The sequence below is a fragment of the Chrysemys picta genome, chromosome 17 (assembly GCF_011386835.1).
Source record: "Chrysemys picta bellii isolate R12L10 chromosome 17, ASM1138683v2, whole genome shotgun sequence".
In the NCBI taxonomy this organism is placed as follows: domain Eukaryota; kingdom Metazoa; phylum Chordata; order Testudines; family Emydidae; genus Chrysemys; species Chrysemys picta.
In genome coordinates this window covers 19295645-19314037 of record NC_088807.1, presented here as the reverse complement: position 1 = coordinate 19314037, position 18393 = coordinate 19295645, and the positions used below count along the sequence as shown (strand labels likewise).

General features: G+C 59.2%; 1 protein-coding gene across 2 annotated transcripts; it reads right to left on the bottom strand.

The window, feature by feature from the left end:
* Positions 1-60: 60 nt before the first annotated feature.
* Positions 61-13517, bottom strand: IL11 (interleukin 11). 2 transcript variants are annotated; one of them, XM_065570680.1, is made up of 5 exons: positions 13000-13517; positions 4306-4469; positions 3802-3888; positions 3176-3334; positions 61-2496 (listed from the first exon to the last, which is right to left on the bottom strand). In XM_065570680.1, exons 1-5 carry the CDS (start codon positions 13004-13006, stop codon positions 2332-2334), a joined length of 582 nt encoding a protein of 193 aa, XP_065426752.1. In that variant the 5' UTR covers positions 13007-13517; the 3' UTR covers positions 61-2331. The 2 variants fall into 2 exon arrangements, with proteins under 2 accessions (XP_065426752.1, XP_065426753.1); XM_065570681.1 differs by lacking the exon at positions 13000-13517 and adding an exon at positions 11547-11601.
* Positions 13518-18393: the final 4876 nt, after the last annotated feature.

Below are 18393 nucleotides of genomic sequence, written 5' to 3'. Positions count from 1 at the left end.
AGCAGGAGTCTGTGTGTGGGGCTGCTCCCCCCCCCCCCCCAATCAAGACACTGGCATTCCTTGTCCATCCATTTAGGTTTTTATTGCAAAACAGCATTTCTTTTCCACGTTCTTTTTCTTTTTAAAGCCTTTTTAAAAAGGAATAAATCGCTGGCTCAATAAATAAAATGAACGTGACCCAAATAATAATAATAATAATTAATAATAATAATTAGCAAAACAACCTGATGTTGGCATAGATAATAAATTAAATAATTTAAAACAGCCTTGTCCAATGGATTTATAAATACTGAGAGGGGGGTGACCCAAAGCAAGGGCATAAATACAGAGATGGGGGCAGTTATACGGAAATACAGCCCAGCTGTGGATCTGGGATGGTAGGGGGCAAAAAGCCCCTAGGAGAATTTTGTGTCTGGGCAGGGCCCGACGGGACCCCGATCTCGGTGACTCTGTGTCTGGGCAGCGCCCGGCCCGACGGGGCCCCGATCCCGGTGACTCTGTGTCTGGGCAGTGCCTGGACCGACGGGGCCCCGATCTTGGCGACTCTGTGTCTGGGCAGCGCCCGGCCCGACGGGGCCCTGATCTTGGTGACTCTGTGTCTGGGCAGTGCCCGGCCTGACGGGACCCCAATCTCTGTCAGCCCAATTGCTGTTATAATACATGTCACACAGACTGTCTGCCCAGGGAACTGGGATCAGCCATAACAATGACGTGGAAATTTCTCCTTGATAAGAGAATCTTGCCGAGTTTCACCACACGCACAGCTCGGCTGGTGCCCCGCAGCTGGGCTTAATTTGTGCCCTGACACCTCTGCGCTGGCAGCCTTGGTGATGAAAGTCAAAAAATTGCCTGAGCCCTGTCACCTCTTTCGTTACAAATTAAGCCCTGCCCCTCAGCCTAAACCATACTTGCAGCACCAGTCCTGGCTCCCAGACCCCCCTCCCCTCCCTGAGCCAGGGAGAGAACCCAGGAGTCCTGGCTCCCAGCCCCCTGTGCTCTAAGCACTAGGCCCCACTCTCCACCCAGAGCCGGGGAGAGAACCCAGGAGTCCTGGCTTCCCAGCCTCCCCCACTCTAACCACAAGACCCCCTCCCAGAGCCGGGGAGAGAACCCAGGAGTCCTGGCTCCCAGCCCCCCCTGCTCTAACCACTAGACCCCACTCCCCTTCCAGAGCCAGGTAGAGAACCCAGGAGTCCTGGCTCCCAGCCCCCCCACCGCTCTAACCACTAGACACCCCCTCCCCAAGCCAGGGAGAGAACCCAGGAGTCCTGGCTCCCTTCTGTTTTTTTGCCATTAACTCTTCAGGGCCAGCAGCATCTGTGAATGTGGTGAACTTCCGAGCAGGGTGCCGCGGGCTTTCCTGGGCCGGCGCAGGCATGAGAGCGGCTCTTGTGCCATCCCCACCCCGGACAGCAATAAATCCCTCCCCCTCCCCCCCCATCACGAAATGAAGGATGGACCGTCTGTAATTACATAGCGGCTGGGGGGGGGCTGCAGTTCAGAGCGCGGCCATTAGGGGTCACTGCTGCCCTAGGAGGAGAGCAACTGGAAGGCCTAGGACGGAGAGGAGAAAGGAGGATGAAAGAAGGGGATGAAGAAAGAAAGGGGGAAAGGATGGGAAAATCAGAGAGTAGAGAGAAGAAAGAACAAAAGAGACTGGAAGAAGAAAGAAGGAACAAAAGCGCGAAAGGAAGGAACGAAAGGAGAAGCGAAAGAGAATGAGAAAGAAGGAAAGACAGAAGGGGGAAGAAGGAGGCGGTTGGCGTGATGGAAAGGGGGGGAAGCGGACAGAGGAGGGTCCCACAGGAGGGGGCTGGGACACCCCAAGTGCGGGAGGGGTAGGAGTGAAATGCAGGGGGAGGGGACGTGAGACTCTCCTCCTCTAGCTGCGCTTCTCCATTCCCTCGCTCCAAGGGCCTTCGTACCCCCGCCCCTCGGGTTTGGGGAGGGGGGGAATCGTTACAAGAAATGAATACAAAAAAAGAAAAATGCTAACAAGCCCCCCTCCCCCCATCTCCTACCGTAAATAAATAAATAAATAGCGCGTTGATAAATAAGAGGTTGCTACATCGGGGGCGTGGGCTAGCCACCAAGCACCCCCTGTTGGTGTGGGAGGGCCCTGGGGTGCCATGGGTGGGGTCAGAGTCCCTTCACCCCCTATTGGTGTGGGAGGGCCCTGGGGATGCCATGGGTGGGGTCAGGGTCCCTGCACCCCCTGTTGGTGTAGGGGGCCCTGGGGAGCCACGGCTGGGGGCAGGGTCCCTGTGCCCTGGAATGCTGGATGGAGGACCCCAGTTGGCCCCGGGGCAGGGCCCCCCACCGCACCGGTCGTCACAGCTTGTTACGGATCAGAACCAGGGCGCGGGCGGCCCAGTCCAGGTAGAGGTGCAGGCTGTGGAAGAGGGCGTGGCCGGCCTGCACCACTGCCCAGTGGGTGCCGTGCGAGGGCAGCACGGGCAGCGGGTCGCTGGGCCGGGGCAGGTTCAGCCTGGACATCTGGGGGAGAGAGAGAGAGGGAGAGTGAGTGTGTGTGTGCCCAGCCCCCTGCTGGTGTGTATGTGTGTGTATCTCCAGCGCTGCCCCCTGCTGGTGTGTGTGTGTGTGTGTGTGTGTGTGTGTGTGTGCTCCCAGCCCTGCCCCCTACTGGTGTGTGTGTGTGTGTGTATGTGTGTGTGCCGGCCCAGCCCTGCCCCCTACTGGTGTGTGTGTGTGTGTGTATGTGTGTGTGCCCGCCCAGCCCTGGCCCCTGCTGATGTGTGTATATGTGTGTGTGTCTCCAGCGCTGCCCCCTGCTGGTGTGTGTGTGTGTGCCCAGTCCTGCCCCCTGCTGGTGTGTGTGTGTGTGTGTGTCCAGTCCTGCCCCCTGCTGGTGTGAGTGTGTGTGACCAGTCCTGCCCCCTGCTGGTGTGAGTGTGTGTGACCAGTCCTGCCCCCTGCTGGTGTGTGTGTGTGTGTCCAGCGCTGTCCCCTGCTGGTGTGTGTGTGTGCCCAGTCCTGCCCCCTGCTGGTGTGTGTGTGTGTGTGTCCAGCACTGGCCCCACCCTCCAGCCCAGGAGCCTCTCAGACCCCACTCCTTGTCCCCAGCCCTGCCCCATACCAGGTGCCCCAGGCCCCACCCCCCAGGCCAGGTGTGTCACCTCAAGCCCCGCCCCTTGCCCCAGGCCCCGCCCCGTACCAGGTGTTCCAGGCGCTTGACCAGGCGCTCCAGCCGGGCGTGCAGGGCTCCCAAGTCCGGCTCCAGGGGCCGCAGCACCGACCCCGCCCGGCGCAGCCACTCCAGGTGCTTCTGGTAGTTCTGCAGGTCCGCGCTGAGCCGTGCCAGGCCCCCGGGCACCTGGGGCAAAGAGGGGGTTACCCACGGCCACGGAACCCCCACAGCAGGGAGCCCCCTGGGCCTGCCCTGAAGATCTGCCAGGACCCCCCCCCCCAGCACCTGCTGGGATCCCCCTAGACCTGAGCCCCCCCCACACTACACCCACCAGGATCCCTGGGGCACTGCAGCCCCACTACACGGCCAAGCATCTTCCCCTCCAGTCCTGATGGGAGTGGGGCCAGAGGGGTGGGGGGGCCTCAGCCCCTCTGTATATAGACAGGAAGGGATGTAAGCTGAGGATAGAACCCAGGCGTCCTGGCTCCAAGCCCCCCAACCACTAGACCCCCCCTCCCCTCCCAGATCTGGGATAGAACCCAGGAGTTCGGGCTCCCAGCCCCCCCTCCATTAGACCCCACTCCCCTCCCAGATCTGGGATAGAACCCAGGAGTCCGGGCTCCCAGCCCCCCCCGCAGGGTGGACCCCCTCACCTGGATGTTGGCCAGCTCCACAGCGCTCATGGATAGCACAGGCAGCGTGTCCATCTTGTGCTCCCCCTCGGCCGGGTACCGGGATTTCTGGGGGAGGAAGGAGGGGATCAGATCTGGTGCAGCCCAGTCCACCCAGCCCCCTCCCCTGTGTATTCTCACCACACCTCCCCCTGACACCAGTCCCATAGATGTAAAGGAGACGGGGGGGGCAATACCAGGCTAGATGGGTCTGGGGGGCAGGAAGGGGCGGGATACCAGGGTAGATGGGCCCAGAGTCTCATCTGGGGGTGAAGGAGTGATGCTGGGTAGCTGGCCTCAGGGTCTGACCCGGAGGGCGGGGGTGGGGTTCTGGGGTAGCTGGGCCCAGGGGGCGGAGGAGGAATGCCGGGGGTCTGATCCGGGGGGTAGCTGGGCCCAGTGTCTGATCCCAGGGCCTGCGGGGGGGGGCGGGTACCGGGGTAGCTGGGCCCGGGGGCTGGGGGGGGGGTCGGGTACCAGACGTACGAAGTGATGGAACAGGTGTTTGGTGTCACTCAGCAGGTTCTTGGCCAGACTGATGATGGAGTCGAAGTCGGCCCGGGGGTCTGAGGGCTTCAGGCGGGGGGCAGGGAGCCCCTGCAGCCCCTCGCACAAACTCAGTAGCGCCACCAGCAGCCGGCACACACTGCCTGTGGGGGGAGAGAGAGAGGGGCTGAGAGCAGGGGCTGGGAGCCAGGACTCCTGGGTTCTCTCCCTGGCTCTGGGAGGAGAGTGGGGTCTAGTGGTTAGAGAAGTGGGGGATGGGAGCCAGGGCTCCTGGGTTCTCTCCCTGGCCAGTTACTAGTGCAGCTAACACATTTATGGTGGTTAAACCCCCGCCCCCCCTCCGCCATCCCAGCCATGCCCCCTGCTGTGCTGCCCCTTGCTGGCCGTGCACATTGGCTCTGGGGTGGGGTGCCCTGCTGGACCCCACACACTGCGCCCCCCTTCCCCGGGGGCCGCTGGTTCTCCTCCGGAGGGGGCCGGCCGCATTCCTGGGGCCAGACAGGCCGGCCGGATTCCGCGCATTCCCGCCGGCCAGGGCCAGCCCATCGCCCACGGCTTCCGGCCCTCGCCTCCCAGCCGGGCCCGCTCCCTCCGCCTCCGGCCTCCACTCCTCGCTCTGCCCCTTTCCTCAGGTTCTCTCCCTGTCGCTGTTCCTCCTTCGCCCCTCTCGCTTCCTCCCGCTCACCCTCTGTCTCCACCGAGCGCGGACTCGGCCCCCGGGCCCGTGAAGGGTGGGTTCCTTTCACGGGAACGGGGTGGCGCTGGCATGTGCCTAAGCCAAGCTTGGCTGGATTTGTGTCCTCGTTTTCTGGGTGGACGGGGTCGGTTTGTCCCCGTTATGGGCTGTCAGAGGGATAAAGGTCACGGCTCGCTCTCGCCCTCTCCCCGTTTTCCCAGGGCCTCCCTGGCCAGCGGTGGCTGGCTGGCAGGCGAGGTGGCTGGCAGGCTGGCGGGGATTCTCCGGCCCTGACGCGCAGCTGGCAGGGGCTGCCGGAGAAGCCGGCTCGGCTGTGGTCGGAGAGCTGCCTTTATCTCCCGTCTATCTCCTGCCTCCTTCCCTGGCCGCTTCCTGTCTGCTCCTTCCCTCAGCCAGAAGGAATCTGGGCCCTTCCCTTGTGCTATGAAGCTGGGCACGGAGGAGACCCTACAATAATCAATTGGAGTGCGCTTACAAGAGACCCTACAATAACCAACCAGGCTGTGTGTACAGGAGACCCTACAACAACAAACCAGCAGGCACTCATGGCAGACCCTACAATAACAAACCAATCTGTGTGGACAGGAGACCCTACAATAACAAACCAGTGTGTATTCATGGCAGACTGTACAATAAGAAACCAGTCTGTGTTTACAGGCGACTCTACAATAACCAACCAGTGTGCGCTTACAAGAGACCCTACAATAACAAACCAGTCAGTGTTTACGAGACATCCTAGAATAAGAAACCAGTGTGTATTCATGGCAGACCCTACAATAACAAACCAATCAGTGTTTACGGGAGACCCTACAATAACAAACCAATCTGTGTGTACAGGAGACCCTACAATAACAAACCAGTGTGTATTCATGGCAGACCCTACAACAATAAACTAGTCTGCTTTTACAGAAGACCCTAAAGTAACATACTGGTGTGCGCTTATGAGAGACCCACAATAACAAGCTGGCGTGCCTTCATGAGAGACCCTACAATAACAAATCAGCACGCACAGCCCTGGAGTTCACCAGAGTCCCTCCAAGCCTCACCCATGCCAGTTTGTTATTGTAGGGTCTCCCTGGGGAGGGGCTGTTATGATAGGGTCTTACGTCCAGTTTACTCTGGACTCCTCCACCATTTCCAAACCCAGCCTGGCCACCCCCCCACACCACCACCACCCACCACACACACACACCACATCCTGCTTGGTGAAACCAAGAGACACTTGGGAGTCCACCAGCCCAGAGCTGGGCGTGTTAGCACAGAGGCCCCGACACTGGGGAGCAGGAGGACCGGCTGGGGGGGGGAGGTAGTCCCGGCCTATAGAGGAGCAGAAGGGCCAGGAACAACCCCTCGACCTCCTCCCCGAACCCCCAGCTGTACTGGGAGGGGCAAAACCCAAGTTCCCAAGGGGGCACGAAGGGGTTAAAGTCCCCCCCAGCCATAACTGCCCCAGGCTGGGGTTAATGGGGATAACCCCCTGGTGTGCCCCTCCTCCATGCAGACCCCACAGCTGGGCTATTCTCCTCCCCTCCCCCTCAAACTTCCCTAGGCTGGGATCCCCCATGTGACGAAGTGGGGGGTTTTCTTGTCTCACTGAAGGGGGTTCCCCCCACGGGCCGCACAGGGCTAAGAGTGGGCACGACCTGTGAGTCCATGACACCCCATCTCCCCCCCTCTCCCCCCAGCCAGCCAGTCCCTGCCCTGGGGCCAGATGGGAGCTGGCGCCCCCTAGAGGGGACAGACCCCGGGCCCCATTCCCCACCCCCTGTGCCAGCCAGTCCCTGCCCTGGGGCCAGATGGGAGCTGGCGCCCCCTAGAGGGGAAAGGCCCCGAGCCCCATTCCCTGCCCCAGGAAGAGGGAATGGGGGCAGGGGGAGGAGGAGGTGGGGCGGGGGGCAGGAGGAGAATGGGGAGGGGGCAGGGGGAGGATGGGGAGGGGGCATTTCACAGCAAAGGCCAATGGAAGTGGCTCAGAAACACACACAGCAGCATGTCTGGGGATAGATAGATAGATAGATAGATAGATAGATAGATAGATAGATGGGCTGTGTGGAGATAGATAGATAGATAGATAGATAGATAGATAGATAGATAGATAGATAGAGGGGCTGTGTGGGGATAGATAGATAGATAGATGGAGTGGATGGGGATAGATAGATAGATAGATAGATAGATAGATAGAGGGGGTGGATGGGGATAGATAGATAGATAGATAGAGGGGGTGGATGGGGATAGATAGATAGATAGATAGATAGATAGATAGATAGATAGATGGGGGGATGGGGGGATGGGGATAGATAGAGGGGGTGGATGGGGATCGAGAGAAGGATTTACCACTACTATAAATGAGGTAGATCCATCATCCCGCCCCCATCCATCCCCCCCACCCCTCTACCTGCCCAGCCACCTGCCCCCACCTGGGAAGCGAGCCGGCTGGCTGACCCAAGGGCCACGCCGGGGCCTGCAGCCTGTGATGAGCTCACCCCGGCGCCTGCCGGGACCTGCTCCCCCTGAGTCACCCAGCAGGCCCCAGAACGCCCGGCCCAGCCCGGCCCCGGAGGGAGGGACAGGGTGGGTCTGGGGCTGCCCATGGGTTGCAGAAGGGGAATCCACAGGGGCAGGAGAGGAGGGGGTGGGTGTAGGGACAAGAGGGGGAGGGGTGCCTGTAGGATGCAGGGGTGGGTGGCGGAGGGGCATAGTTTGGGGGGAGCCTGGGGGGTGCAGGGAACAGGAGGAGTAGGGTGAGTGGGGGTGGGGGCAGTAGGGAGAGGGTGGGGTGCCCCATGGGTGAGATGGGGCGTGGGCAGGAGGTTTGGGTCCTGGGAGTGAAATGCTCATGGGGTGCAGAGTCTGAGAGGGGCAAGTCAGGGGGTGCTGGACTGAACCCCAATCCTGCCCCCCCCCCCCCCGCCGCATTTCATTGGCCAGAGAGGAGCTGGGATGGGGGAGGGGGAGATATTGTGAGGTGCGTCGGGGCCTCCCAGCTTGGGTCTCACCCCCCAGAGATTGCACTGGGGGGGGAGCCTGCAGAGACCCAGGAACCCAGCAAATGGGGGGAGGGAACGGAATGGAGGGCGCGGGGGGGGGGGCTGTTAGGACCTGATGGGGACCCCCTCCCATCAGACTAAGACAGCTGCCACCCAGCAATGCAAGAGTTAATGGCAAGGGGCCTCTGCCCCCCACCACCCCAACTTCCAGATACCCCCTCCCCCATCCTGTGCAAATAACCCTGGGTTCCCCCAATCCTGCCTGCACCCCCCTCACCCCAACCCCCCTGTATCCCCAAATCCCTCCCTGCACCCCCTACCCCCAGGAGCCACCATACAGTCCAGTCCCCCTGTACCTCCACAATCCCCCTGCACCCCCCCCAGTCCCCCTGCACCCCTATTATCCACCATCCTCCTTTACCTCCCAGCTGTATCTGGTGGGTAACCAGCCCCCAGGCCCTGCGCTTTGCTCAGCTGGGATGCTACTGTCTGTGGGAGCCCTGCACAGACCCCACTACCTCCCCAGCACGCGGGGGGTGTTTGGGGGCCCCCACCCCACGGAGCCAGCAGCGCATGGGACTCCGGGCCTGGATCTGCACGGCAGAGGGGCTTGGTCTGGGTCTGGGTTCTAATGGGATTTGTAGGGCCCACTGGCTGGGGGAGAGCCATGGGGTAGGAAAAGGTTAAACACACACACACACACACACACACACAGATCACAGATCTACACACAGAGATCCACACACACATTTACACACAGCTCTAACACACACAGATCTACACACACCCAATCTAAATAAGATCATGCAGAGATCTATACACAGATACACACACACATACACACACAGAGAGATCTATGCACATCTCTAACACACACACACACACCCCAAGTGCCCATCAACCCCCAGGCTCTCCCAGCACTGCGGGGGTTACACAAACTCACGTTGCCCCCACCCCGCCCCCGTCCTTCCACTTTACGCCCCTCTCTCTTCTGCAGCCCCCCAAGCACCCCACCCCTGGAGGAGCCTAGGCCTTCCCCCCACCATGTAACACCCCCTCCACCCACAGCTGAGACCCCCCCCAAATTTCCTACACGTGTCACAGCCATTTGGGGGGTGGCCACCAGGGGGCACTGGGAGCAATCCGGCCTGGGTCAGCCCAGGGCGGGGGAGGGAATCCAGCCCAGGCAGGCCGTGTTAAGCTGGCCCGCGAGCCGCACCACACACCTACGTGCTCCAACGGGAGCTGCAGAGGCGGTGCCTGAGGACGTGGCAGCGCGCAGAGCCGCCTGGCCGCCCCTCTGCCTAGGAGCCGGAGAAGGGACATGCCACTGCTTCTGGGAGTTGCTTGAGGTAAGCGCCACATGGAGCCTGCACCCCTGAGCCCCTCCTGTGCCCCAACCCCCTGCCCCAGCCCTGATCCCCCTCCTGCTCTCCGAACCCCTCAATCCCAGCCCAGAGCACCCTCCTGCACCCCAAACCTCTCATCCCCAGCCCCACCCCAGAGCCCACACCCCCAGACAGAACCTGCCCCCCTTCCCGCACCCCTGCCCCAGCCCTGATCCCCCTCCCGATCTCCGAACACCTCGATCCCAGCCCAGAGCTCTCTCCAACACCCCAAACTCCTCATCCCCTGTCCCACCCCAGAGCCCTCACCCACCCCACACACACCCAACCTCAATTTTGTGAGCATTCAGGGCCCGCCGTACAATTTCTATTCCCCAATGTGGCCCTCAGGCCAAAATGTTTGCCCACTCCTGCCCTAGCATGTCACTCTGGGCGCGTCTACACTGCCAGACACAGCCTGCGGCTCCGAGTTGGAGAACCGGGGCTGTCAGAGCCAGGGCTCCGGCCTGCGCCTGCCCGTCTCCACTGCAATCCGGAGCCCGCCAGCCCTGATCGCTGAGCTGGGCCAGCCGCGGGGCTTTCGGCACAGCGACAAGCCACCTGCCCTTCGACGGCAAGGCAGGTTTGGCCCACACCCAAACCAGACAAGATTGTATGTGATCAATATGTGGTGCCAGCCACATGGGGGCAGGGTGTGTGGGGGGATAGATAGATAGATAGATAGATAGATAGATAGATAGATAGATAGATAGATAGATAGAGGGGGTGGCTGGGGATAGATAGATAGATAGATAGATAGATAGATAGATAGATAGATAGATGGGGTGGATGGGGATAGATAGATAGATAGATAGATAGATAGATAGATAGATAGATAGATAGATAGATAGATGGGGTGGATGGGGATAGATAGATAGATAGATAGATAGATAGATAGATAGATAGATAGATAGATAGATAGATGGGGTGGATGGGGATAGATAGATAGATAGATAGATAGATAGATAGATAGATAGATAGATAGATAGATAGATAGATAGATGGGGTGGATGGGGATAGATAGATAGATAGATAGATAGATAGATAGATAGATAGATGGGGTGGATGGGGATAGATAGATAGATAGATAGATGGGGTGGATGGGGATAGATAGATAGATAGATAGATAGATAGATAGATAGATAGATAGATAGATAGATAGATAGATAGATGAGGTGGATGGGGATAGATAGATAGATAGATAGATAGATAGATAGGGTGGATGGGGATAGATAGATAGATAGATAGATAGATAGATAGATAGATAGATAGATAGATAGATAGATAGATAGATAGATAGAGGGGCTGTGTGGGGATAGATAGATAGATAGATAGATAGATAGATGGAGTGGATGGAGATAGATAGATAGATATAGGGATGGATAGATAGAGGCAATGTCTGGGGATAGCTAGCTAGATGGGGGTGTCAGGTGACAGATCGATCAATAGGGCTGCACGTATCATTCGAACACTCAGCAAGAAACCCCTCCCCAGATACAGCCTGGGCCAGGTCCCCAGCCGGAGGCACTCGCCGTCGCTTCGTTGGCTCACACTGGCTGAGGAGCTGGTCCACCCAGCTACGAGCCGCGTATCTGCCCGCGTTGGTACAGCCCGAGCGTTTCCCCGGCCTGCCCCACAGCGTGAGAAATGGACACAGCAGGCTACTCCATCAACACACCACCTGGGCGGCCAGGGCACAGATGTGCCCCTCGGTGAGCCAGCCGCATCTAAGGGGCAAGAAACTGACCCACTGCACGTGACCCATAGAGCATGTCAGATCTGCATGGCATGGGCATGCAGACATAGATATACGCAGCCATCGATACAGGAGACGAATCCGTCTATGCATTAAACATACCCTGAACCGAACAGAGGTACAATAGGCCCATGAGACCCACACAACATGCTGGCAATAGCATTGCTATAGACAAGGGGTTTGGCCCGAGGGCCACATCTGGGTATGGAAATTGTATGGTGGGCCATGAATGCTCACGAAATTGGGGGTTGGGGTGCAGGAGTGAGTGAGGGCTCCAGCTGGGGGTGCAGGAGGCTGGGACCGAGGGGTTCGGAGGGCGGAAGGGGGATCAGGGCTGGGGCAGGGCGTTGGGGTGCAGGAGGGGGTCAGGGGTGCAGGCTCTGGGCGGCGCTTACCTCAAGCAGCTCCCGGAAACAGCGGCATGTTCTCCCTCCGGCTCCTATGCGGAAGCGCAGCCAGGTGTCTCTGCGCGCTGCCCCACCTTCAGGCACCGCCCCTGCAGCTCCCATTGGCCCTGTTTGCTGGCCAATGGGAGCTGCCGGGGCGGTGCTTGGGGCAGGGGCAGCATGTGGAGCCCCCTGGCTGTCCCTACGCATAGGAGCCGGAGGGGGGACGTGCCGCTGCTTCCGGGAGCTGTGGGGAGCAAGCCCCTGACCCCGCTCCCTGGCAGGAGCTAGAGAGCCAGATTAAAACGTCTGAAGGGCTGGATGCGGCCCCTGGGCCGTAGTTTGCCCACCCCTGCTATAGACAGATACAACTCGCTGGGCACTGGATGTGTGCCTAACCACAAGCAATAGACAGATTCCCAATGCTCAGAATCAGACAGACACAGTATGTATGTGTCGCTGTAAATATAAACACGCACACACAGCGGAGTGAGATAAAAGCATCTGTGCATGCAGTATATATATATACACTGTTATATGAGCAGCATCTATGTCTGCATTAAATACACCTAGGCTTGGCAGATTTCAATTTCTATTGTCATCGTTTCGACAGATAATTTAAATTGGAAGTACTTCCCCCCCCCCCATTTAAATTTGCACGGCTGTGCACAACGACGGGGCTTAAGCATCTTTTAAATCAGTTTCAATATTCGATAGTCCCAGTTGTAGGAAATTCCAGGAGGGAGGAGACATAGAGACTTGATAAGAGAGGCCTGTGGGATCCGAAAAGTGAATGCCTGATCACACAAATTGTCCCCACCCGAAAAATACACCCAGAAAATACCCTTCAATCAAACTCGGATACGTTCCCAAGCAGAAGTTTTCGTACTTTGCTTTCCATTCCAACTGCTATCAATGGAAACATTTTTTTGGTTCGTCCCGGCATTTACTGATAACAATCTAATCCTTCCAAGTCTCCGCAGAGACAGATTGCAAATATAGAGCAACAGATACGAGAGCAATACATGTAATGCTTCAGATATACACAGCATGCTAATAATATGCATCTATAGAGACAGAAGCATCAATCTATGCATTAAATATCCACCGACAGATTGCAAATGATCAATACAGATACTGCCTCAGACATACCCAGGGTGTGTCCCTACACACGCCTACGCATAAAACACAACACCGAGCTGTTACATCAAGACAGAAAGCAATTGTAACTGATCAACACAGCACATGAAACATACAAAGTACATGCATCTCGAAAGCTCGAAATCTATGTGTACAGGTACCTCTCCATGCACACACAGGGGCTAGTTACACGGCTCGGGCTAGAAAGAAAGAGAATTGTAAAGGAAGAAATTACTTCATGAAGAGGGGGGAAAAAAGCAGCAACATTTTTGGAAATTGAGGCAAAAAGGAAAAAAAAAAACAGCAAAAAATCAGAACTTACTTTTCATGTTTTTAGGGATGGCCGGGGCTGAGTGGCTTTGAGGCTAAGGTAATTTTGTGGGGTCCCTGAGTTTTAACGCTTTCTTCTCCTGCAATATTTTGTCCTTTCTTCTGGTTTGGATTTTTAAAGTTTGTGGGTTGCTTTGCTGTGCTTTTTTTTTTTTTTTGGTCAGTTGCTTTTTGAGTTTGTTTGTACAGTTGGGTGATGGCTTTTTTCTCTCTCTCGCTCTCCCACTTTTGTTGGGTTTGGGGGCAAACGTATTTTCTTCGCGGCCACCTGCTTTCCAGAAATCCCTGGGCTTTTTTGATTACTTTTTTGAGGTAGATTGGAAAAAAAAAAAAAGGGATCGTTTCCCTACACTTTCTCTACCAACACACACACACTCACACACACACACACACAAAAATCAACACACACACACCTCCCACCCCGCCCTCCCCCCAGCAGGTGAAAAAAAAAAAGTGCCACACAACCTCTTCCCTGTACTTTGTGTGTGTGTATGTGTGTGTGTGTGTGTGTGCATGTCACACCACTACAAATTGCTCTTTATATACCAGGCGCAGGGCCCTCTCTGTAAGTGTGTGAATGTTTTTTCAAAGGATGACACATCTTGACTCATTCCTTTTCCATTCAGAAAAAAAAAAAAGGCAGCGCAAGAGGGAGAGAGAGAGAGATCACCACTCGAAAATCTCTTCCTCTGACTTACAGCGCACGTTTGAAGTGGGTGGCATGCAATAGGGCAAGAGATGACACACATCTCTAGAATGCATTGCCAGCCGGCACGCTCTCCCTTTAAAATTTTCTTGGGGGGAGGGAAAGGGTGATGAAGTCATGCTCTAATCCCACCGCTGCCACCACCACTACCGCTGGGATCTCTGGGAGAGGCGTCACCCCCCACCACACACACACACACACACACCAGTGACTTTCTTTTCTTCCCCTTCACGCACACACCTGAGAGGAGAGCTGGCTGCTGGGGAGACTTTGGGAAGGGATATGAAAAAAGAAGGGTGTGGGGGGGAAGATGATTGAGAAAGAAAGAAAGAAAGAAAGAAAGAAAGAAAGAAAGAAAGAAAGAAAGATGCAGAGGACCAGCGAGAGAGATGGCTGTCGCGATAGCTAGTGACTGATGCAGGCTGACACAACGGAGATCTGGCTGCTCCCGGTTGTTTTAAACCCAGTCTAGTGGGCCAGGCCGCAGTGGGGATCTGGCTCTGTATCTCTGGCACTCTGGGGAACCGACGGACCCAGTGCCATTGGACGCCCGTTATTGGCTGGCTGGGAGGTGTGCGATGCGCTGGCTGGCTGCGGTCACTGGAATGCAGTGGGGGTGGGGGGTGAGATAACCTCCCCCGTAGCCCAAGATGGACAGACGTAAAATTGATGACCAGTGTCCTTGGGACAGCACCACAGCAGGAACCATCACCCCATCTCCACTGGCAGTGACTGTCCAGGGTCTGGGGCACAGTGGCATCCCCGTGCCGGGGCTCGCACTGCATCACTAGGGCACAGCGGCGTCCCCGTGCCAGGGCTCACACTGCATCACTGGGGCACAGCGGAGCTCACACTGCGTCACTTGGGGTGCAGTGGGGTCCCTTTACTGGATCTCACACTACATCACTGGGGGCACAGCGGGGTCTCTGTGCTAGGGCTCGCACTGCATCATTGGGGTGCAGTGGTGTGTCCATGCCAGAACTTGCACTGCATCACTGGGGCACAGCGGGATCCCTGTGCCAGGGCTTACACTGCGTCACTGGGGCATGGCGGGATGCCTGTGCCAGGGCTCGCACTGCATCACTGGGGAACAGCAGGGTCCCTGTACCTGAGCTCTCACTGCATTACTGGGGGTGCAGTGGAGTCCCTGTACTGGAGCTCACACTGTGTCACCAGGGGCACAGAGGGGTCTCTGTGCTGGGGCTCACACTGTGTCACTGGGGGCACAGCAAAGTCCCTGTGCCAGGGCTCTCACTGCATTACTGGGGGTGCAGTGGAGTCCCTGTACTGGAGCTCACACTGCATCACTGGGGCAGAGCGGGGTGTCCGTGCCGGGGCTCACACTGCATCACTGGGGCACTGTGGGGCGTCCGTGCCGGGGCTCACACTGCATCACTGGTGCAAAGCGGGACGTCCGTGCCGGGGCTCGCACTGCGTCACTGGGGCCCAGCGGGGCGTCCGTGCCAGGGCTCGCACTACATCACTGGGAACCGGAGCTCCCTCTCCCCTGTGTCCGGCTTGCTGGGAAAGCCAGCCTGGGGAAATCTCCTTCCTTGTTTGCCTCTTAAGCAAGAGCCAGGCCCAATCGATCTTCTCACACATCCGGCTCCCCCCCTCCCCGGGCCGAGCTGCCCCCCCCCCCCACCCGGCTGCTCAGGGCGTGAACGAGGAACAGCAGCCCGGAGCAGGGGGGCACCAAAACACTTCCGAAGGCTCTTAGGAAACTTAGTGTATCCCAGAGCACCCAATGCAGCCGCCTCGGGTGGAGCGCGGGGGCTGGTCTTGCCGGGACTTCTCACCCAGTGCTGAGATGCGGCCCCTCTGGGGTGGAGCGCGGGAGGCTGTTTAGGATGGAGCCATACGCAGGGGCATAGGAGCCAGCACTGATGGCTAGGGGAGAGCCCCTCCCTACTGAGACCCCCCCCCCGCAGCACAGCACCCCCCTAGCACCGCACTGGAAAAGCACCCCAAGACCACCCCAGCTCTAACCTCTAGACCCCAGGACCTTCGTGGGGGGGAAGAGAATCGGGAAAATCTCTCCCCTAGAGCCCCAGGTCGGGTCACTGCGCTGAACTGAAAGTTGGGCTTTTCAGGGTTAAAAGGATTTTTTGGTTCTTTCGTTTTCCTCATTACATGTGTCCGTCTGGCCCCAAAGCCACCTGGGAAGGGGAGCCAGGACTCCTGGGTTCTATCCTGGCTCTGGGAGGGTCTAGTGGTTAGAGCAGGAGGCTGGGAGCCAGGACACCTGGGTTCAGACTCAGCCCTACGTAAGAGCCCAAGTGGGGGGGTGCCCCCTAGGTCCCCTCCCCGGTGCATTGTGGTCTGGTGGCCGGGAGATGAAAGCTTTGGCCTTCTGCTGGCTTGGGAGACGCTGACTGTGCGGCCCTGGGGCCCTGTGTGGATTTCACAAGCCCCCCCTCCCCCCCCCCCCCCAGCCCAGGTGTGCCCCCCCCCCCCCCGGCCGGCCTGAGAGCTGAGTCAAAGCCACGCTGGTCAGTTCGGAGTCACCCCTGGAGCCGCAGCTGCCGTCAAACTGGGCTTGACACACTCCGAGCCCCCTGGCTTCCGGCTCCTCTGCGGCTGATGTGTCAGCCGGCCCTCCTGCTCACAGGCACCATCGCCTGGGGCCCCGACTCACCCACCAGCCCCCACTCCCCTCCCAGAGCCGGGGAGAGAACCCAGGAGTCCTGGCTCCCAGCCCCCCCCGCTCTAACCACTAGACCCCACTCCCCTCCCAGAGCCAGGGAGAGAACCCAGGAGTCCTGGCTCCCAGCCCCCCCGCTCTAACCACTAGCCCCCCACTCTCCTCCCAGAGCCGGGGAGAGAACCCAGGAGTCCTGGCTCCCAGCCCCCCTGCTCTAACCACTAGCCCTCACTCCCTTCCCAGAGCCGGGGAGAGAATCCAGGAGTCCCAGCTCCCAGCCATGCCCAATCTAACCATTAGATCCCACTCCCCTCCCAGAGCCGAGGAGAGAACCCAGGAGTCCTGGCTCCCAGCCCCCCCACGCTAACCACAAGACCCCACTCCCCCTCCCAGAGCCAGGGTGAGAACCCAGGATCCCGGCTCCCAGCCCCCCTGCTCTAACCACTAGCCCCCACTCCCCTTCCAGAGCAAGGGAGAGAACCCAGGAGTCCTGGCTCCCAGCTGCCCCCAATCTAACCATTAGATCCCACTCCCTTCCCAGAGCCAGGGAGAGAACCCAGGAGTCCTGGCTCCCAGCCCCCACACTCTAACCACGAGACCCCACTCCCCCCCCCAGAGCCAGGGTGAGAACCCAGGAGTCCCGGCTCCCAGCCTTCCCCCTGCTGGCCTGTTCTGACCCACACTCCTCCCAGGGGAGGGTCCCCTTTGCCTGCTTTCTGCCTTCCCAGGCGCCCAGCGGGCAGCCGATGACTCTGTGTCTCTCCATAGCCGGTGTGTGTCACTGGCGCCCCGATTTACAACCCTCCGCCCGTCTCCAGGCTGTCTCCCCCCTGCCTCTGCCCAGCCCGTGGGTCAGCTACTAGGCCAGAGCAATGGAGAAGTGAGAGGGGAGCTCACTTTTCTCCCGCATAGCTGCCCCACCCCTGAGGGTTGCCCCCACGCCTTGGGTAGCTAGGGGATCCTATACCCACCAGAGTCATGGATGGAACCCAGGCATCCTGGCTCCCAGCCCCCCCACTCTCCTCCCAGAGCTGGAGAGAGAACCCAGGAGTCCTGGCTCCCAGACCCACCCCCACCCTCCCCCCGCTCTAACCACTAGACCCCACTCCCCTCCCAGAGCCAGACACCCAGCTGGCCAGGTCTGGCCTCTCCGTGACCCCGGCTCTATGGGAACCGAGCTCCCAGCCCACAAGCCCCATTGACAACCTAGCAGTGTAAGGGCCCCTCTTCACAGCTGCTGGGAAGGGGCCCCCCTCGGCCTGCTGGGAAAGCCAGCCTGGGGCCAGGGGGGAATATAGGCCCCATTGTGTCTGGCCCTGACCTCACAGGGCCACGACCCCCACGGGGCTATCAGCTGTGTGTGTGGGGGGGGTGCCCCCAGCTACCCCAGCCCCATCTGTGCCAGCAGGGGGTGCTATGGGGCATGGGGCAGGGGCTCCAGCTGGGGGTGGGGGCTCCCAGCTACCCCAATGCCTCCTTTCCCAGCAGGGGGCACTGTGGGGCATGGGGCGGGGGCTCCAGCTGGGAGGGGGGCTCCCAGCTACCCCAATGCCTCCTTTCCCAGCAGGGGGCACTGTGGGGCATGGGGCAGGGGCTCCAGCTGGGGGTGGGGGCTCCCAGCTACCCCAATGCCTCCTTTCCCAGCAGGGGGCGCTGTGGGGCATGGGGTGGGGGCCTCCCGGCTACCCCAGCCCCATCTCTGCCAGCCGGGGGTGCTATGGGGCATGGGGCGGGGGCTCCAGCTGGGATTGGGGCTCCCAGCTACCCCAGTGCCTCCTTTCCCAGCAGGGGGCGCTGTGGGGCACGGGGCGGGGGCCTCCCGGCTACCCCAGCCCCACCTCTGCCAGCAGGGGGCGCTGTGTGAGCCTGGAGTAGCTGGGAGCTGTGCCCTGCCCCACTCCCTCCGGCGCCCCCTGGTGGGACAGGCCAGCCTTGCAGCTGCTCCGGGGGGGGGGGCGGGAAATGAGCCTTTTCTGCGTTAAGCAGCAGCGTATCCGGCAGAGCCGCGGCCCGGGCGGCGTGTGAATGGGCCCAGT

Excerpts from the sequence above, each read along its gene's own strand:
- IL11 (XM_065570680.1), bottom strand. Across the intron at positions 3,889-4,305 it reads AACACCTGTTCCATCACTTC|AAATCCCGGTACCCGGCCGA; the intron begins GTACGTCTGGTA and ends TTCCTCCCCCAG. Across the intron at positions 2,497-3,175 it reads TCAAGCGCCTGGAACACCTG|ATGTCCAGGCTGAACCTGCC; the intron begins GTACGGGGCGGG and ends TCTCTCCCCCAG.